General features: G+C 37.6%; 1 protein-coding gene across 1 annotated transcript in view; it reads left to right on the plus strand.

Annotated features, from left to right (window-relative positions):
* Positions 1-10,406, plus strand: part of LOC145791337 (disease resistance protein RPV1-like) — a 51,977-nt gene extending 41,571 nt beyond the window's left edge. The window contains exons 3-10 of the mRNA XM_082871693.1: positions 4,764-5,350; positions 6,351-6,803; positions 6,849-7,320; positions 7,909-8,238; positions 8,329-9,384; positions 9,476-9,534; positions 9,706-9,967; positions 10,233-10,406. Of these exons, the coding sequence (XP_082727819.1) occupies positions 4,764-5,350; positions 6,351-6,803; positions 6,849-7,320; positions 7,909-8,238; positions 8,329-9,384; positions 9,476-9,534; positions 9,706-9,967; positions 10,233-10,406 (3,393 nt within the window). The remainder of the gene's footprint in view (positions 1-4,763; positions 5,351-6,350; positions 6,804-6,848; positions 7,321-7,908; positions 8,239-8,328; positions 9,385-9,475; positions 9,535-9,705; positions 9,968-10,232) is intronic.
* Positions 10,407-20,987: the final 10,581 nt, after the last annotated feature.

Below are 20,987 nucleotides of genomic sequence, written 5' to 3' on the forward strand. Positions count from 1 at the left end.
TCTTTTTCTCTGTTTTTTTTGTTTTTTTTTTGTTTTTGTTTTTTTTTGTTTTTTTTTTTTACTACTCCTAAATCTGCCGCAGCAGCCACAACATCCAATACCTCTATTTGTTTGTGCTTATATGTTTCCAAGACCTAAAGCCCAAGTGGGCTTATAACCCAATCTCCCAAAATTACAAACTTAACCATCTAAGTAATAAAAATTATGAAGCCACCTCATAACTAATTCCTTAATAGTACTAAATGACCCATATAAATTAATTTAACTATTACTTTATTCAAAAAAAATAATTCTACACATAAAAATTTGGATTTTGCATCCTATGCATATTGAATTTTCATCAAACAAAATTCTTTGCCACTAAAAATAAAATTGTGGTGTTTATTATGACTAATTACGGAGTTGGTTATTGTAGACAACCCATTTTTGACTGTTCCCAAGACTTGGACGTCACCGTTTGAACACTCGGTGATCATCCATGTTTGTGTTCGTTTGGAGTTCCCGGAGGTCTCGGCTACGCGCCTTGCCTCAGGATCTCCGAACTCGACCGTTTAGTGTTTGGTTTTGCACCAAACACTTGTGTTTTGCCTTGGAAGGGCAGGGAATGCCTTGTGAGGCATCCCCACACACCATCGGCAGTGGCTAGAGGCCACCGGCTGGTTTTTGCTTCCACCGGTAATGTTTATTGCCAGTCGGCACTATTTGTTGCCGGTCGGCACTGTTTAGTGCCGGTCGGCACTAAATTTGACCAAGATGGCATTTTTGGTCGGCCGACTACTGTGCATCTGCTTTTGCAGATATTTTAAGACAGCTGTCTTGCTTTTGCTCCCCTCCATACACGTGTATGGAGGGATCTCCCTCTTATGAAGCTTGTCTTGTAAGCTTTACAAGACAAAAGCTTCTATAAAGAGAGGGGCTCTCTCTTGTTGCTAGGGTTAGAGACTTGAAACACTTGAGAGATATTTAGACAGCCAGGGTTTGAGTTCTAGGGTTAGGGTTTGATACACTTTCTATCTCTCTTTTTACCCTTGTGTGTGTAAAATTGTGTTTTAGTCCATACTATTGCACACAAACACAAAGTGTTTCACCTTCACTTAGCTACTGAGGTTCTAAGGGACTGATTTTGGTGTTTTGGTGTTGGATTCAAGCCAAGGAGGGCCATTGGAGCACCATTGTTGAAGAGGACTTCAAGGGTAAGAATCTTACCCCTTTTTCCCCCATTTTTGCATCTTGTTTTTACCTATCTTAAAATCGTTTTTGAGCTTAGTGTATAATACAAAAAAGTTCTGTTTTTAGGCCCTCTTGATTGTTTATTAAGAGTGTTTTGTGGTTTGGAGGTGTTTGACCCCTCCTAGGCCTTGAAAGGCCCCATTTTGTGCTATTTTGTGCAAGTTTCGAGACTTTGGTGTTTGGGCCTCTTCACTACTGAAATCTTGAGGGATTTCAGTGGTGAAGATGGTGCCTTGAAGTCTCCAAAAGGGGAGGGCCACCCCCTCTCCTTGTTGTCCTTGAAATGGACCATTTTTGGCCTCTTGAGAGAGCATCATGTTAAAGTGTGTATTGACCATGTCTTGGCTGCTTTCCATGCTTAATATGTTGTAATATACCTCTGTTTATTGTTGGTTTTGGTACACCATGCATGCTTAGCATACCTACCTTATAATGCCATATTTATGCCTTAATAGGCCTTAGGTTGTTAGCCTTTGTTCAAGCATGTTTTAGGCTTAACCTTGTGAAGGTTTTGTGTACATTTCGCCATGTTTAAGGTCTGTCCTAGGTTGTTCGGGTCAGATTTGGCATGCTTAGTATAGCTCCTTTGTATTCGGGCTTGTTGGCCTCAAGTATGTGGATGTGTAGTATGCGTTGCTTGCATCATTTCGGTGGTTTGGAACCACCCTACATGTTATTTCAGTCCTTTTAGCATGCCTAAATGTTGGCATTTTGTGGCCCTTTTGTTGCTTCAAGAGTTGATGCTCCATGCTTCATATTTGTGCCATGATGCGTACCTCTAGGATTAGGTTGCTTAGATGCCATCTAAGTGATTCTTGAGGCTTGTTTTTGCATGATTTGGGACTGTTTTGACCCAATTTGGTCATTTGCTTCATGAGTCATATGATCATGCTTTAGGTCCTTGGGCCTCGTTGTATGTATAGCTTGCATGAGTAGGTTAATTTGGCATCATTTCCTACATGTTTTCAAGGCTTGTAATGCATGCTAATTAGTCCATGATTCCCCCTTTCAAGTGTGCTTGAGGGTTGTCTGATTTGCGCCTAAGTGTTGGCCCTTAATCATATGTATGTGTGCATGTGTTTTGGTCCCCTGTTTTGGTCATTTTAGCCACTGTTTTGGGCCTTATTAGAGCTGCCCAAATCATGTTTAAGACCACCTTTTCATTGGTTAGCATTGCCTCATGTTTGCTTGTATGCTTGCATAAGTTTGTTGCCATGCCATGTTGCATCCTTAGCTTGTATGCCTAGGTTGCATTGCATCTTGCATGCATGCCTTGTTCCTTGACTTGGTGATAGGAATTGGGCCTTGGTTTGTTTGTTTGACTTGCATTTCATTTGACATGAAAGTTGCATACTTGATTCTTTGGGCCATCATGCATGGAAATGCGTGATTGGTGGTCCGAGAATCGTGGCACATGCCCCTTTGAGTCATTACCATGATAAGGGACATGATTGTTGCATATATGCCTTGAATTGTGCTGCCATGCTTTGCCTTGCCCTCTGTTGCTGTCATTTGCAGATTCTGCAGGAACACTCTGCCGACCGGCAGTGTAAAGTGCCGACCGGCAATCATTTCTCTGCCGACAGCTTCATTTTGTGCCGATGGCCACATACCACTGCCGGTGGCAATTCCATGCAGCCGGTAATGTCTCCCAGCATCCAAGGAAGTAGTCCTGAGGTTTTGGCAGCCTCCAGAGGAGTGAAGGAAGGAAAACAGAGGCAGCTTATGCATGGCGGTGCATTTCCGAGCAGGACCGGGCGTGCGTTGCATCTGGCTCTCCTCCCGAGGCGGTTTACTGTTTTTCTAGATTAGTTAATTTGTTAATTAATTAATTAATTTGTAATATTTAATTAGCTTGCGTAGTTAATTAATTTGTATTATTTATTCGGTCCCTCCGAGTGAGGGCAAATCTGTAATAAGTGTGCGTGAGTGGTGTGTATGTCTTCCAATCCCCACTTCTTTCTTCCCTTTTACTTGCCTGCTTTGATGGTTAGTATTAGGGCACGTTTAATTTAGCATACCTTATGCTATGCATGCGTGCATTCATGCATTTGTGTTGCATGCATTAGGCTCGGTACATCACGCTAACTGCATTTGTATTTCAATTCCAAATTGAATACGTGCATCAATTGATCGCATTTCACATGCCATGTTTAGGTCAGCCGAGCCTATCTAATTGCATCCTGTATGTGTTGCATTAGGCAATTTAACATGAGCTAGGACATGCATGTTTGCTAACTAGTTTTTTTTTTTGTTTTGGCACGGAGTACGATGTAAGTATTTACGCTTTAGCATCCCGCATGCGTGTGAGTGTTGCCATGACAGCATGTTTACCATGTGGCTAGATGCTTATGTGATAAACTGTTCGAATGCCTGTGGGTGAAGGTTGGATTGTTTGAGTTGGAAAAACTCATTGAAATCCGTGTTTTAGCCTACTTGCGAGTAGCAAATCCAAAGCATTTTTCAAAACAAACGGATATGCAATGCTTATTCCCAAATTAGGCAATCTAGTCTATACTTGTTTGCTGCACGCATAACATAGTAATTCTAGGCTAATAACCGGGATAAGAACACATAACGTTTTCAAAATCGGATATCATGGTTAGTAGAGGCCGGTCTTCGGATCGGGCGAAAGGGGGTGCTCATAGCTGACCTTCCCCGATCGTACCCAAGCTCCCGAGCCGAGACAACTCCGGTGATGACGGACATGTGGCCTTCGGCACTGAGTCAGGGTTTCCTAAATTCTCCCATTTCAAAATATTTAGGTGGCGACTCTGTATCTGGCAAAGCAGTCCATGTTTGGCACTTCTTTTCAAAAATCTGTTTCTCAAAACGATTTGCCGGATTTGGACTCTTTGGTTCAGATTAAGAACCGCAACACAAATTGAGTCCGAACTGTAGCATGAGGTCCACGGGCGCGTCTACAGTTATGATTTAGTTACTGTTGTTATTTTAGTTATGATTCAAGATGTTTTGGCTATGGCTCAATTGGTGTTGTGACCCATTTTGGTGTATTAGAGTTGTTATTATATTTCAAATGACGTTCGATTATTATGACCCATTATATTTTTTTAGTTATGACTAAAAATATCATAAATTATACATGATATAAACCCCCCCAAAAAAATGTATTATAAAATGGACCCTTTCAAGTTTTAAAATTATGTAAAATATTCTGAATTTGATAAAAAAATAAAAATAAAAATCTCCACTTTCTCAGCATTTGTGTCCAACTTTGCTCATCCAACCACTTTTCCCACACATTTGTACCCCCTTTCATATATATATATATATATATATTATTACCCCAACTTCCAAGCAGCTTCTTCCATGCCGAAAATGTCCACAAACAGGTGTCCTTAAAATGCCCATTCACACTCGCTTTGAAGCTTTCAGGATAAATCATAAATCAACAGGTAAATTATGGTAGCATTTCCTCACCTTTATTTTATTTTATTTTTTATTCAGTCCTTCCTTTTCGATGTATGGTTACATATAGTTACATCTATAAAATATATATGATGCCTTGACAGATAGCATTCATCCGATCTCATAGCTCTTCTGTCCTTAATTCTTTGCAGAGCTTTAATCCAATAGGGATTGTTAGAGCCCAAGATGCCTCCTCTTCAGATTCTCCATGTAGTTATCATGTGTTCTTGAGTTTCAGAGGTGAAGACACTCGCAAGACGTTCACTGACCACCTTTACACAGCTTTAAAGCATAGAGGATTTCGCACCTTTAGAGATGATGACGAGTTTGAAAGAGGAGAAAATATTAAGTTTGAATTGCATAAAGCAATTCAAGAGTCGAGGATTTCAATAGTTGTCTTCTCAAAAAACTATGCTTCTTCGAGCTGGTGTCTTGATGAACTTGTAATGATCCTCAAACGTAGAAGGACTACTGAGCATGTAGTGCTACCTGTCTTCTATCACGTGGATCCAGCCCATGTGAGGAACCAAATGGAAAGTTTCGAAGAAGCATTCACGAGGCATGAAGAGAGATTCCATACAGAAGGGGCTGAAAAAAAAGATGAATGGAAAGGCAAGATACAAGAATGGAGGGCAGCACTCAAAGAAGCTGCAGATTTAGCAGGGATGAGTTTACAAAATCAAGTTGATGGGTAATTTCCTCCCATGTCCTCTTTTAGCTAGGCATTATTTGCACCACCCTTTTTGGGATTTCATAATTAGAGCATTTCATACGAGGGTCTTTTAGATTAAGAATTATTTAATCAAAATTTGAGATAATTTTTTTTTTTTTAAAATACAAGAGTTTGACGTCTTTTAATTTTTAGAGGTTAACCTTTAAATATAGGAGTTAAATTGTCCTCGAGGGAATATCCCAACATACTACAAGTCGATTTCTTTTCAAATTGGTATAGGTTCACAAGACGTTCTTCATAACACTCTAAAGAAACTCAAACTTATTAACTACGATATTTTTAGTATGCTTCTCCCTTTTAATTTATTTGAAAGATGATATGAAGTTATTCATTTGCAACCATAAAAATTTGGGTCAAGTACACCAAGACAGACCCCCTCAACTAGTAGTGCATATCACTTTACCCAATCTGTGAATCTGTACCTACTGACCCTCTTTAAGTGTATATCACTTTACCCAATTTATGAATCTGTACTTGCTGACCCTCTTTAAGTATAAAAATCATACAAATTTACTAATTCTAGAGGTGGTCTAGATGGTTGAAAATGATACACGTTTATAGTTGAAAGGGTCAAAAAGTATTGATTCATAGTTGTGGAGGGAAATGATATTTACTAATAGTTGAGGGGGTTTTTGGTATAATTAACCCTAAAAATTTTATTGGAAAAAAAAAAGACTATTCTTTAAAAAATTTAATAGCTTAGCTTACTATATAAATAACAAATAAAAAAAAAAAAAAATTACAAAACACATAAAACAATTTATATTAGAAAAAAAGAATGTTGATGTACAACCATGATTGTGAAAACCCTTTCCTTTTCATCTAGGACTCGTCCAATTGTTTCATTAAAGAGAATAACATAGTCATTTTGTTCATTATTGTATGAAAATTTATAATTAAGTTCTAGTCATGGCATTCTTATTGTGCTTTTTTTTTTAAATCTTGATCTTATCTTCAGATTCGAGTCAAAATTTATCCACAAAATTGTAGAAGTGGTTGTAGACAAACTAAGATGCACAATCTTGGGCAATTCGCCCTACTTGATTGGAATGCATTCTCGAGCCAAAAATATTGGGCTTTGGTTACAAGATGAGTGTAGTGATGTTGGTATAGTTGCAATTTGTGGGATAGGTGGAATAGGGAAGACAACCATTGCCAAATTTCTATATAATTCGAACTTCTCAAGATTCCAAGGTAGTAGTTTTCTTGCAAATGTAAGAGAAACTCTAAAACAACCAAATGGTTTACTTCAATTACAAAGACAAATTCTTTCAGACATTTTAAAGGGAAGAAAGACAAAGTTGTACAGTGTTGGTCAAGGAATTGTTCAAGATGCATTATGTTGCAAAAGAGTTCTTGTAATTCTTGATGATGTGGATACAATGGACCAATTAGATGTAGTACTTGGAATGTGAGATTGGCTTTTTCAAGGTAGTAAAATCATCATAACCACTAGACGTGAGCGGTTGCTAAGGGCTCATGAAGTTTGCCACATTCACAAGGTTGAAATTTTGGATTATGGTGAGTCCTTAGAGCTCTTTAGTTGGCATGCCTTTGGGCAAAACCGTCCCATTGATGGTTTCACAGAGGATTCAGAAAGGGTGGTACAATACTGTGGAGGGCTTCCACTAGCTATAAAAGTTTTGGGTTCTTCTTTATCAGGAAAAAGTTTAAATGTCTGGAAAAGTCAATTGGAAAAATTGAAAGCGATTCCTGATTATCAAGTCATTGAAAAACTCAAAATAAGCTACGATTCTTTACAAGATGACCATGACAAGAATTTATTCCTCCATGTTGCTTGTTTCTTTATTGGGATAGATGAAGATCGGGTAGTTACAATTTTAGATGGATGTGGTTTTTACACAGCGGTTGGGATTCAAAATCTCATTGATAGATGTTTGTTAGCAGTTGATGAAAGCAAAAAGTTGGTGATGCATCAATTGGTTCAAGAAATGAGAAGAGAAATTGTTCACTAAGAATTACCTAACGAGCCAGGAGAACGTAGTAGACTCTGGAATGATGAGGATTCCTTGAACGTATTGAGAGAAAATACTGTAAGAATTAATTCTACTCTTGTTTTATATTCGTATCTATTTGTGTAGTTATTTACTGTCAAATAATGATCCAAACTTAGAAACTTCATTAAATATATATATTCATAAGTTACATTGGTGGTGTTTTTATTTGAAACAAAAATGCTTTAGACCACTAATTAGTGGTGGCTCTAATGATGTGGCAGTGGGTCCCACCCACTGCCACATGTGTTTTGTGCCTTGTTTTTTTTTTCTTCTTTTTTTTTTTTCAATTGCCACCTCACTAGTTATGGTATTAGTAATGATAAATTAGTGGTCTATAGCATTGCTCTATTTGAAATGAAAGTTCTATCATTATGTATGAATTTTGTACAAAAAAATTGTTTGTATAGCATTACTCTTCGTGATCAATGTCATCTCCCTTTCATTCATTATAGCATTACTCTTCTTGATCAATGTCATCTCCCTTTCATTCATTGTCAGGGGAAAGGAAAAATTGCAGGCCTCATACTTGATATGAATGTTTTGGAGGATAAATATGACAAGACAGTCTTTGGTGTCAATAGAAAATGTCAAAATTCAAATAAGATAGCTTTGGAAGTTGATGCATTTGCAAGGATGCACAAACTAAAACTTTTGCAACTCAACAATTTACAAGTCAATGGAAGCTTTGAAGATTTTCCGAAAGGATTACGATGGTTGTGTTGGCATGGATTCCCTTTCAAATCTATATGCAATGATTTCCCTTTAGAGAGCCCGGTTGTTCTAGAGATGCGGTACAACAACTTGCAAAAGGTTTGGGAAGGAACCAAGGTTTGTTACTCATTTCTTTGTTTTCATTGCAATTTTTTTCGAGAATTAAAAGAAACATTAATAACCAACATTCTTTTTTTTCTATTACAGTTTCTCAAGTCATTAAAAATGCTTGATCTTAGTCATTCCCATTGCCTTTTCGAAACTCCTAATTTCTTGGAAGTACCCAATCTTGAGCAACTAATACTTGAAAATTGTGCACGGCTGGTAGAGGTTCATGAATCTGTTGGACACCTTCAGAGACTTGTTTTATTAAATTTAAAAGACTGCAAAAATCTAAGGAAGCTTCCAAGAAGCATTGTGATGCTCAAATTTTTGGAAACACTTGACATCTCAGGTTGCTCAAATATTAAGGAACTGCCACTAGACATAGGGACTATGAATTCTTTAACAAAGATCAATGCAAATGGAATTGCCGCAAGTCAATTACTCTCTACCACTAAGGAGGTCAAACCATGGTATTCATTCATCTGGCCTTCTCTATCGAAACCAAGAAAAAGTGTAGAAATTTCATGTGCTCTTTTACCACGATATTTCGTACACTTAAGTCTTGTGGATTGCAATTTATCAGGGGATGCTTTTCCAAGGGATCTTAGCAACCTATCCTCATTGCAGTTATTAAATCTGAGCAATAATCCAATTTATAGCCTCCCGAATTGCATCGAAGGTCTTACTAGACTTCAGATCCTTGAATTAGATGAGTGTGAAAGGCTTCAATCACTTACAGTGGAGAAAAATTTAAAAGTATTGTCGGCCGTTGGATGTACATTGGTGGAGAAAGTAACATTTCAATCATTTCCATCAGCCATAGAATTAAAGCATCTTTATGATGCATATATAATGTGGCAGAATTTGAAGGATTTGTACTACTCAAAATGTGGGCTTAATCCAGGTCCATTTACCATGGAATATAATAGCACTTGGGAGAATCAATTTGTTGTGAAAAACTACTGGAGACCATTGCTAGTCCATGGTACGTGGGACAATATAATTGAGATTATGGGTGAGTTCAAGTTAGAACCCATAGGGATTATTGACGTGGAGATAATGACTAATTTGGGCTTGCCCAACTTAGGATCCATGGGAAGCCCAACTGTTATGCTTTCAAGTCTGTACTCAAAGAATTCAATGAAGCTTCCCCTACAGGTCTCTCTCTCTCTCTCTCTCTCTCTCTCTCTCAAAATAAACAAAAATAAAATTAATAAAAAAATTGTAAATTATGGTTTCTTTGGTACAGGGGTGTCATGGTCGACATATATTTTATGCTTATCTTTCGGGAAGCGAGATTCCAACTTGGTTTAATCTTAAAAATACAGGATCTTCAATATCTTTTATTGTGCCATCGCATTTCAAAATTCAAGCCTTGAGTGTGTGTTCTATTTATGCACTTTCCAATAATACAAAATATCCCTACATTAGTAACGCACATACTATTATCAATAATACGACGAAGAGTCTGATTTGAAGTCATTCCCCATCGGTTTTTGGCATTCCAGAAGCTGATGAGGATTTGATGTGGTTAAGCTATTGGAAGTTTGAAAATCAATTGGAAGGTGGGGATGAACTAAATATTTCAGTGGTTGGAAATGAAGATTTTCAAGTGAAGGAATTCGGAGTCCACCTTGTGTACAAGGAGCAAGAAGAGAAGAGTAGCCAATCAACTAGTGAAGAAGCATCCCAATTACAATTCTCTCTCTATGGAAATGTTGTTCCTGGAAATGCGTCTACAGTACATCCGGCGAGCAAAAAAGTCATCCGTCTTGGCGATCATTGGTTGAATTGTTCGATTTGTGACGGTCTATAACCTCAACCTTTGTGCACTAACTTGGCAATTGGTTGCTTCCGGACTAGTGAGAGATTTGGTAGGCAATAATTCTCTCTCTCTCCTTATAATTCTATTATGTTGTGCGATGTTAATATGTTATATATGTTGGATATTCTTCAGGATGTTAATGATTTTGAATAACTACAATGAATTTTCATTCTTTTCTCAGCTTTTGTTGAAGTTGTTACTGGGTTATTTATTTTACTTTGGAATTACTGATATGTGCTTTGCTAACCAGTGTCAGTTTCAAGCATGGCAGAGAAGATATTCTGCTTTATTTGGTTTGGAGATGGATGTGCTCTCTGGGGAGTTAATTCATTCATTGGAGAAGACAGTTTGCTAATGACTTGCTACTCATCTTGGTTTTGCTCTTATTCCAGTTGGATTTTATTGCTTAGTCGCTTGACAGAAGACTTTGACGTTGATTTGTTAGTTTGAGAGTGTGTTCTGTAATTTGTTTTGATGCAATTGCTTACAGAGTCAATTCATTCATTGGAGAAGACAGTTTGCTAATGACTTGCTATTTGTCTTGGTTTTGCTCTTATTCTAGTTGGATTTTATTGCTTAGTCGCTTGACAAAAGATTTTGTTGTTGATTAGTTAGTTTGAGAGAGTGTTTTGTAATTTGTTTTGATGCAATTGCTTATGCTTTGCTTGCTTCTTCTTTCCAATTATGTTCATTTTCTTTTGTCTTTGTTTTTGGTTAAGGTGTTTGCTCACAATTGGTTTACGGTATGTAACAACCTAATTGAGATGTCGCTTTTTCTTAAAGCTCTCTCTTTGGCTAATTTATTGCTGTTTGATACAGCTTACTGCTAAAATATTAAGTTTGAAAAAATATTTGATAAAAATTTAAGTGATAAATCAAACAAGTAGGTAATATGAATAAAATAAAATATATTATTTATTATTTTTTAAATTTTATCTTTCAATGTATATATTGTGGTTGTGACGATTAGGGGTGGACAAACATTGGGCTGGGCCGACAATACATAATAAGAGATTTTGTGTCTGCTCAACTTCGACCCGGTCCTAAAATCGGGTCTCTATATCTATCCAAACCCAGTTCAAAAAATAATTATAAATTTCAAGTCCACCCATTGGGCTATATGTTAAAAAAAAATTAAAACGTTTTATAATTAAATTCAATCATACATTATCATAACTGTAAGTTTTAATAAAATCAATAAAGATAAAGTTTAGATGCTAACAAAAAAATATATTTTAATATATTATGAATAAATAAATGAATAATTAATTTAATAGTATAAATCCCAAGCCTAATTTATTAATATTTTGGGTTGAAAATATTGGCCCAATTCGGCTCTACGGACTAAACAACGTTCCCAAGTCTTACAAAAATACGACTTGACCGGGTGGGTTGGGCGGACCAACGGGACGATGTCCACCCCTAATGACGTTAGAGCAGGCGGGGATGTAGTAGTTATGACGTTAATGGTGCAGGTGAAGGGATAGTGTCATGGTGGTGATATTGGGGTGGTATTGGTTATAGTAAATTCAATTAGCATTAAATAAATAGTATATTATATTAAATTGTGATTGTCAAATGGACTTAATTAATTTTCACTTAATACATTTAATTTTAAGAGTGAAACATTGATAAATTTCAAATAGTGATTTTATGAATTATTTGATTCTCTATTTTTTCTTATGGACCTAAAAGTCTCATTTTAGTGTGAATTACATAAAGAGCCACACGTAAACGAGCGTGTGTTATGTGTTGAGGGATAAATGTGGGTTTTCTTAAAATGTTGAAATTACAAAACGTAACACTTAAAAAAAAAAACTAATTAGTATATTTTTCTTTGACGTACGTAACATTCTAATGTAACACTATAAGAACGTAACACTTCAATGTAACGCACTAAAAAATGTCTTAGCGCACTTTTTCCAAATGTAATAACGTAACATTTCAAAAAAACTCCTTAGTGTATTTTTTTCAAACGTAACACTCTAATGTAATATACTAAAAAACTCCTTAGTGTACTTTTCCAATGTAACATTTCCAAAAAAATTCTTAGTATATTTTTCTCATACGTAACTCTCCAATCAACGTAACACGCAAAAACTCCTTAGTGTACTTTTTGCAAATGAATGTACCACGAGAAAATCACACTAACAGAAATGTAGATTTCAATGCTTGACAACCAACACTTTAGTAACCAATCCCCCCCTCCCCCCCCCCAAAAAAAAAAATAAAAAAAATAAATAAATAATTCACAACTCACCTTTCCATTCCCATCAAAAAAATGAATCATAAAAGGGTATTCACTTAAACTCAAATAGCACGAAATCAAATAAATAAAACTTTCCAAAACAAAAAGGACTAACTGTTTCATAAGAAAACTCTTATGACTAAATGGATCAATATTCTCCTACATAGAATTTATGAATAAATTTTTCTAATTTCAACAGTTGAATTAGATTATCAAGAAAAATTTAGTTAAAATCCATCCATTGGACCCTTATTTTGTTTGGTGAAAAGGACATCCTAATTTATTTTGCTTCATAAACCCTCTAAGGAGGAAGCACATAATTGAACAAGGACAAAGTAAAATAATCTTTTTTTTTTCTTAGATAATATTGTCAGAGTAACATGTTACTATGAGATAGAGTAACATGTTGCTGTTTACATCAATTTTGACATTAGTAAATTTTTTTTTTTGAAAAGAATTTTGTAGTCAACATATATCTTGTTTTATAGATCTTGATGAGAGGATTCTAAAAAACTTAATTTTATTAAAAATCAACATCTAGATCAAAAGTTATATCATTTTAAAGTTTAATATTTTAATAATAGTGCTATGTGTTACACTTTTGAAGAAAAACTTTTTGTACTCATCCTTAATGCATTAAAATTTTATTATGATGAATTTTGATAAAATCCCCCCATTATCAAACATTTTTTTTATTAACTCGTTGTAATCCTCTATGTCGTTCCTTTATTTAGTGAACTATCAACAAGAAAAAAAGAAAAAAAACCACCGATATATACCACCCCAAACTACATTAAAGCTAAAACTTGAAACATCTGCCTGAGATTCCAAAGCATACATCATAATCGCGAGAGTGTAAAGAAGAAAGTTTGATAATCGAAAAATTCATCATTTTTCTCCAAGGGTGGATTTTTGTAATCTTCTCATTTTTTTTTCTTAAATTTTCTTTATTGTTTTAAGTATGCAGTTTCTTTATTTTTATATGTAATTTATTTATTTTCTTGCACTTTCTTGACTGTTTTAAATATACGATATTTAGGTTGTAGAAATGGAAGGCCGAGCCTCTATTCCTTAGATTTTTTTTCCCTAGAATATTTGATTATGCAATGTAATTTCTTTCATTTTTATATAGTTTCTCATCATCTATCCTATCATCCAAACATGTTGGCTCATTTGCTTCAATCCATACTCAATTCTAATGAGTAGTGATGGTTGTTGCATGTAGATAGTTGGATGATTCTTGAGATTTGGTATTGAGGAGGTTGTTGGCTTTCATTTTGTTGATATTTTGTTTTTTGGAAGTAGAGTAAGAGGTTTTTGGTCAAAGATGTTGAAAACTCTCTTCTCAACCATTTTGAACATGGAAAGGGATGGAAACATTCTTATTCCATGAGATGAAGAGGAGTCTTCAATAAATTTGAAGAATCTCTTACTTTAAAAGCAAAGCTTCCACTAAGAAATGATGTGCACCAATCTATGCTCTCCAATTAATAGCATGGATTTGGGAATAAGTTTGACCTTATTCACAAAGAGATTGATGTAGGTTCCCATCTATTTCTTAGGCCTGAATTTGTTCTTGTTTTAATTTATTTAATTTGATAAATTGTTATAAACATCACGTTAAGTTTCCTTTTGTTTCTTTGGTTTGGTGTTTCCTAGCTTTAATTCACATACTTGTTAGATTTTCCATTTTATAGCTTTTTGTACATATGATGTAGCATCACTTAGAAAGGTTTTGTTTGTTTTGTTTTGGTTTTGCTACAAAAAAAAAAAAAAAAAAGAATTCCCAGGTGAGCAAAACAGAGTAGTTTCCAAGCAACAAACAAGGCAATTTCTAGCAGATGATTTTAGCTTTCTGTTAAATCATTTCTGTATATTCTTATGATCTTGTTGTAATAATTTCCAACCCCATGTCTTTTATTTGGCTTTGTAAATATTTGGTGTTGTAATAATTTCCCCTCTCCACTTCTTTGTATCCCTTTATATGTATGTCTTCCAAACCCATTTCTTTCTATCCATTTTATATACTTGCTTTCCATATTTGTAAATAGTATCATATTTTATTTTTTTCATCATATCTATGCTTTACATCCATATTTCATGCATTAGAATTCGTCTCATTTGCATTTGTGGATTTAATAAATTATTATGTGATTATGTGCGCTACCTCATGTTCTTGAGATGATTCACATGTCATGTATTAGTAGCCGAATTTTTAGTTGCATTTCTGTGAATGTATTGCATTAGATTCTTACATCTAGGATCATGCATATTTTGTAACTTTGTTTTGCAGCTTTCTGCGGGACGTCAATAAATACTATCTAAGTGTTTATGTTTTAGCATCCTGCTTGTGTGTGTTCTTTTTTTTCTTGATATGTCTAGCATCCTACCATGTGGCGACATGCTTAATTGATATATCTCTATGATTGCCAATGGATGGAGGTTCTGTTGCTTAGTTTGGAACAATATTGGTTTTCATGTTTGTGGGCTCAATTTAATTGTTAGCTGTACAAAACTCAAAACCCTTTTCAAAATACATGAACTCAAATCGTTCCAGAATAAATGACACGGTCTATACTTGTTTGCTTCACATAGTAATTTGTAGGATTATTTAATAATCAGAATATGAGCATATATAGTCAATAAAATCATATCATGGTTTAGTAGAGGCCGATTTTTGATCGGGTGATTAGTGGTGTTCAATTAATGACCTTCCTCTCTCATACGTAAGGTTCCGAGCCAAGCATCCTTGATTACGACGAACAGTGGCCTTGGCATGAGTCACGGGTTTCCTAATTTTCCCAAAATATTAGGTGGCGACTTTGAGATCTGATGACACAGTCCATTTCTGGCAAGAATTTTTGCAATAAAATGAATTTTCTATAAAAGTTGGCAAATCTAGACTCTCATCCACATTTCACATTGTACTCGTGAGACTAGATCAAAGAGACCGAGGGTCCGAACTGTTTAGCACTTGTGGGTACCGCCCGGGCGATGCGACAGTTTCTGGCGACTTTGTTGCGGACATTAAGAAAGCTTGACTCCAACTCCATGATATGAATTTTGTTTTCAATTATATGTTCATTACATTGCATGCTTTAGTGCACTTAAAGTCCCTGTGTTGCCCATATAATGGTGGGAGCGCAGACAAGCTTTTTGTGACACTGCACCTATCTCTACGTTACTTTTGAGGCCTTGTGTTATAACTTTTTGAGATCTGTCAAAACGGTAGCTCTGCTATCTAAGGTTCTTAGACTTCGAAGAGCGGTTATATTGACTCTTCTAACTTCCTGGGATCTTCATTGGTTATTACCCAAAGGACTCTTTGGTAATGTCACCTTGACTTCAACTCTTAGAGTAGAGCCAACCTTGTATATATAGTGAGCTATAGTTGTAGACACCCCATTTTTGACCGCCCTTAAGACTTGGGCGCCACTAATTGATCACTCGATGATGAAAGTTGTGCTACGCAAATGTTTGATTTCTTCAGCAAGAAGAGCTTCTAAATCCTAACCTTGCACCAAATTTTGGACCAAACTATTTTGACCAAAACTATTTTAGACCTTAAAACCCTCTCTTTTAAAATATTTTTGAAAATTCTTCTACGATGTTCCAAGGCTCGCATTTCGTTAAAAATTGCACTTTTCGGTAAAGCAAGCAAGGACAAAGTGGAAATAAATGGAAGAGATTAAAACATCTTATTTAGAGGTTTGGAGTTGAAGAAAATTGGAGGAGAGGGAAGAAACCTAGTTGGGGAAGAAGTTGGGCATACACCGTTAAAAGAGAACCGAGCAGCCTTCACTAAATTAGGTCCATCTTTTTGTGCACTTGGACTTAAGTTATGAGGCCACCACCATTGGAAATTAGATTTCTGGGGCTTCATTTTACACTCAAGAATCTCCTAAAGCCGAGTTCGGATGAGGGAGATATGGCTGTGTGAAGTCAGGTATCCATCCGTTTAAGCCATAAATGAGCAACCTTCATTAAAATAGGAATATCTCTTTTCACACTTAGAATTTAGGTGTGAGGCCACTTTCATTGAAAATTATACTTCCGGGGCTTCAATTTAGACTCAAGAATGACCTACAAACAAGTCTAGATGAAAGAGATATGCCCGTTTGAAGTCGGGTTTGGAAGCAGATTTTTGGTGGCCGACCGGCCACCATTGGTGGCTGACAATCCACACTTCTGCCCGGCCGGCCACCGGTGAAAAACCTAGATATTTTTGGCCAGCTATCTGCCACAAGCTCTAGCTATTCAAGGCTTGATATTTTCGACCTGTTAGGCTGTTTTTCTATATATACCAGGCCAAACCTCTTGATTTAAGGATCCAAAAAATTCCAAAAGCTCTAATTCTTGGAATTCTCTCTCTATCTCTATCTTACAACCTATACACCCTCTCTCTATGCTTCCTAAACCAATATTGGAGCTCTCCTTTGTAGACACCCCATTTTTGACCGACCTTAAGACTCAGACGTCATCGATTGAGCGCTCGGTGATTGCGCATGTTGTGCTCGTTCTGAGGTTATGGAGTCTCGGCTGAGAGCCTTGCCTCTGGACTTCGGGACTCTTTTGTGCTTTGTCTCAATTTGCAAACCAGGTTTTGTTTTCTCTTCCCGAAGGAAGGGAGAGGTCTCATAGACCATCTCTCAGTGGCCGTAGGCTACTTTTCGTGGTCGTAGACCACTGTTCCCGTTTGGAGACCAGTTTCTGATTTTCGGAGCCGTCGGCCGTGTGCCTCGGTTCGGGACCGCTTAACTTTCTCCGTTTGCTCCGTTTTTTAGCACACACCTTGTTTCCTCTCTCTAGAGGGACACTATGGCCCGGGAGACCACCTTCGTGGTCGCATGCCACTTTCGATGCTTAACAGTCAGTTTTCGGGGCACCCGGCTGCGTGTTTTGGCCCTCGAACCCTCGTTTTGCATCCGTCTTGGTTCATTTTTGGCATGGACCCTATTTTCATTGTTTGGAAGGTGGTACAAGGGTGGGAGACCACCTTTTCTTCTTGGAGACCACTTTTCCTTGCCGGCCGATTTTTCTTGTCAGGTAGCTGGTCTCCTTGACTTTTGAGGCACAATTATTGGTCTCCTACCATACCACTAGCTTGCATTGAGTTGGGAGACCACCACTAGAGGCTGTCGACCAACTTTTGAAGCTTGACCCTTTTGACCCTGGTCGGCCGACCAGGGCAGGTGGTCGGACGACCACTTGAACTGGTTGGCCAGCTTCCCCCTGATCTGTCTCTGTGAGTGTGTGCCAGCTGGAGGGCACAAACTGCATCCTCCATACACGTGTATGGAGGATTGGCAACCTTTTTTTGGCTTCTTAAAGAAGCTTGACCCATTGCTCTAAGCTTCTAAGAGAAGCTTGACCTTTTTTAGCTTCTCGAAGAAGCTTGACCCTTTGGCTCTAACTTCCTCAAGAAGCTTGACCCTTTTTTGCTCTAGCTTCCTCAAGAAGCTTGGACCTTTACACAAGCTTCTTGAAGAAGCTTGGACCTTGGTTCCTCTATAAGAGAAACCCTCTCCCTCATTTGCAAAGGTTCAAAAAATTTGTCAAAGGCATATACACCTCCCTCTCTATATCTCTACACTCGGGCTCTAAAGTTGCATAGTTCTTGACCCCTTTGCATACCATCTCCTAGCACAACACCTCCGCCATCAACCTAAGCACCTTGGAGCTGGTTTTCAGAGGTTGAAGGTGTGCTATTTTGGTCCAGAAGCTGCTGGTCTCTTTGGCTACAAGGGTAACACTCTATTTATCTCTTTTTAGCATTGTTTTGTTCCATCTCTTAGCCAAGTTTGAAAGCATATTTGGGCTTTGTCATAAACTAAAAAAAGTCTTATTTTGAGGTCCTTAACATGTTTGTTTGAGACCATTTTTCTGTTGGGGGGCATCTACCCCCTTGCATGCTTCATTTCATCTTGCTTTAAGCCATGCATTTGGGCCTTTGTGTTGAGCTTTGTTGGCCCTTTTGACCACTGAAATCCAACAGATTTTTAGTGGTTATTATGTTGTTTTGAGCACCAAAATCAGAGAGGGGTGACCCTCTCACCCCTTGTCTTATTTATTAGCATATTTAGCATATCAAAGGAGCCTATATTTGCATGCTTCCAAGCCATGTTTCAGGCCATTTTTGGTGGATTTTAGGACCTGTATAGGCCCTTTCCAGAGCCCTTTTTTCCATTTTGAGTGTCCATCTTGCATGTGTAGAACAACCCTCTTTATAGCCTATCAAAGTGGCATGTCATTCTTGCATGCATTGGTCAAGTTTCAGTGGATTTTTGGGCTTTATTTGACATGCCATGATTCTATTTTTGACTGGTTTGGGGGCCTCTCATGTGCTTCATATGGTTGTAGTGTAAATCATGGTTCACTAGCTTGTATTGCATGATGTTTTGGCCCTCTTTCCTAGCATATTTTGGCCATGATCCAAACTAATTTTATTCATATTTTGGGCTGCCTTATCTCTGTTTGAAGTGTTTTGGGTCATGCATGCATTGTTTTATATGGCCGTAGTTCAATTTAAGCTCACTAGCTTTGCATATCGGGTCCACTAGCATGCCTTGTTTGGGCCCTTGACATGTTTTGGCATCATCAAGCATGATATTTTAGAGCATATAAGGTTTCCATATTCTCATGTTCATCACTCCTTCAATATGTTTGAGAGTTGTGCTTGTATGCCTTATTTTCGAGCCTTAGCATCAGCTTCATTTCTATGCATTTTGAGCCATCATCTTAGGCCATTTTCCCACTGTCTTGGACTTGCCTAGGGTCTGTTTGGGGCTGGTTTTTCCATTTGTGCATTGCTTTGTATACCTCTAGTGTAATGCACTTCACTAGTTTCGGTATTCGGGCCATCTAGCATGCATTGTGTGACATATTTGCATGATTCGGGACCATCTTGCATATCATTTTAGGGCTGAAAAATGTATGATTGTATGCTATATCTCATCCCTTGCCATGCTTTGGTAGAGTGGCATTTGATGCCTTAGATTCAAGCCTTTGCATTGTGCATGCTTATGTGTGTCTTGTTGCTTTGATTTCATCATGTTTGGCCACTGATTTGGGTGTGGCCGAGGCCCATTCACTTTGGTTTAAGTCCATCTTGCATTGTGTATGCCACATAGCCCATGTTGTCGCATGAGTTGATCATTGCATTGAGCATGCCTTGTTCATCTCATTGTGTTTGTTAATCTTCACATGTGCATTGTGTATGCCATTGTTTAGTCCATAAGCATTGAGTATGTCATGTGTAGTTCATAGCATTATGTATGCCATTTGCATGCTTGCATGTCATTCCTTGCATCTTTGTATCATTTAGTTGCATTACATTAGGATTGCATGCTAGAAGTTGCATTGAGCATGCCATTCTTGTTTCATCATGTTTAGGATAGGAGGTAGCCCAAACACGGGAAACGAGGGGCGTTTCATACTCCAAGTGATGAAACGTGCCTTGATTCCCGGTCGCCGACACTCTTGACTATCCATGATAGAGTTGTTGGCTTTAGATGCTTATTTGTGCATTCATGTCACATTAAGTCGTGCAATCCGACTCCTCGTCCATCATGCATCGAGATGCGTGATTGGTGGTCTGAGGATCGAGGGTTACACTCCCTAGAGCCTATGCTATGATAGGGAGAGTGGTCGAGCACACATTTGTTGAAAATACCTTGCCATGCTTCCCTATTGCTTTGTGTTGCAGAAAACCAGAATCCAGGGGCAGAAAGTGGTCGGCCGACCAGGTTTTCTGGCAGGCCGACCACCCTTTTTGGTCTCCACCACAAATGAGTGGTCGGCAGGTGGTCCCCCATGTCATTGGCTGGTCGACAGCCCTCCCACAACTCCCCAGAGTGGAGTTTTAGCCTCTTGGAGGTTCGTGCAAGTTTCTGAAATAAATTGCACACAAAGGCGAGATGAAGCATAGCGACGGATTTTCCAACAAAGGCAATTCAAGCATGCACGCATCCATTGTCATGCAAAACAGAGCCGAGGCAGTCGCATTCACTTAGTTTACATGCTTACTTAGCTAGTTTGTTAAATAGTTAATGTCGTGTAATAATTAGCTGTAGTTCGTTATTCATTCAGTTATGTATTATTTATTTGGACCCTCCAAGGAGGGCAATATTATAATAAGTGTGTGTGTGTGATGTATGTCTTCCAACCCCACGTCTTTCTCCCTTTTATTTACCAGCTTATGATGGTTAGTTTTAAGGCACGTTTAAATTAGCATCCTTATGCTCGCATGTTTGCATTCATTCAACTGTATTGCATGCACCGGGCTCGGCGCATCATGCTAACTGCATCATATTTCAATTTCAAGTTGAATACATGTTACCTATAGCATCTCATATACCATATTAGAATAGCCGAGCCTATCTTAATTGCATTCTTGTATGTGTTGCATTAGGCATCTCAGCATAGTTAGGATGCTTGCATGTTTTCTAATTAGCTTCTTTCTTTGGCTCGGAGTACTCGGTAAGTATTTATGCTTTAGCATCCTTGCATGCGTGTGAGTGACTGCCATGATAGCATGCTTACCATGAGGCTATGTGCTTACGTGATATAACTGCCTGAATGCCTGTGGATGAAGGTTGGGTTGCTTGAATTGGGATGATTCATCGAAACCCGTGTTTTAGCCTACTTGCGAGTAGCAAACTTCAATCCATTTTCAAAACACAAGGATAT

The sequence above is a fragment of the Camellia sinensis genome, chromosome 5 (assembly GCF_055761805.1).
Source record: "Camellia sinensis isolate YWXY chromosome 5, ASM5576180v1, whole genome shotgun sequence".
Taxonomy (NCBI): Eukaryota; Viridiplantae; Streptophyta; class Magnoliopsida; order Ericales; family Theaceae; genus Camellia; species Camellia sinensis.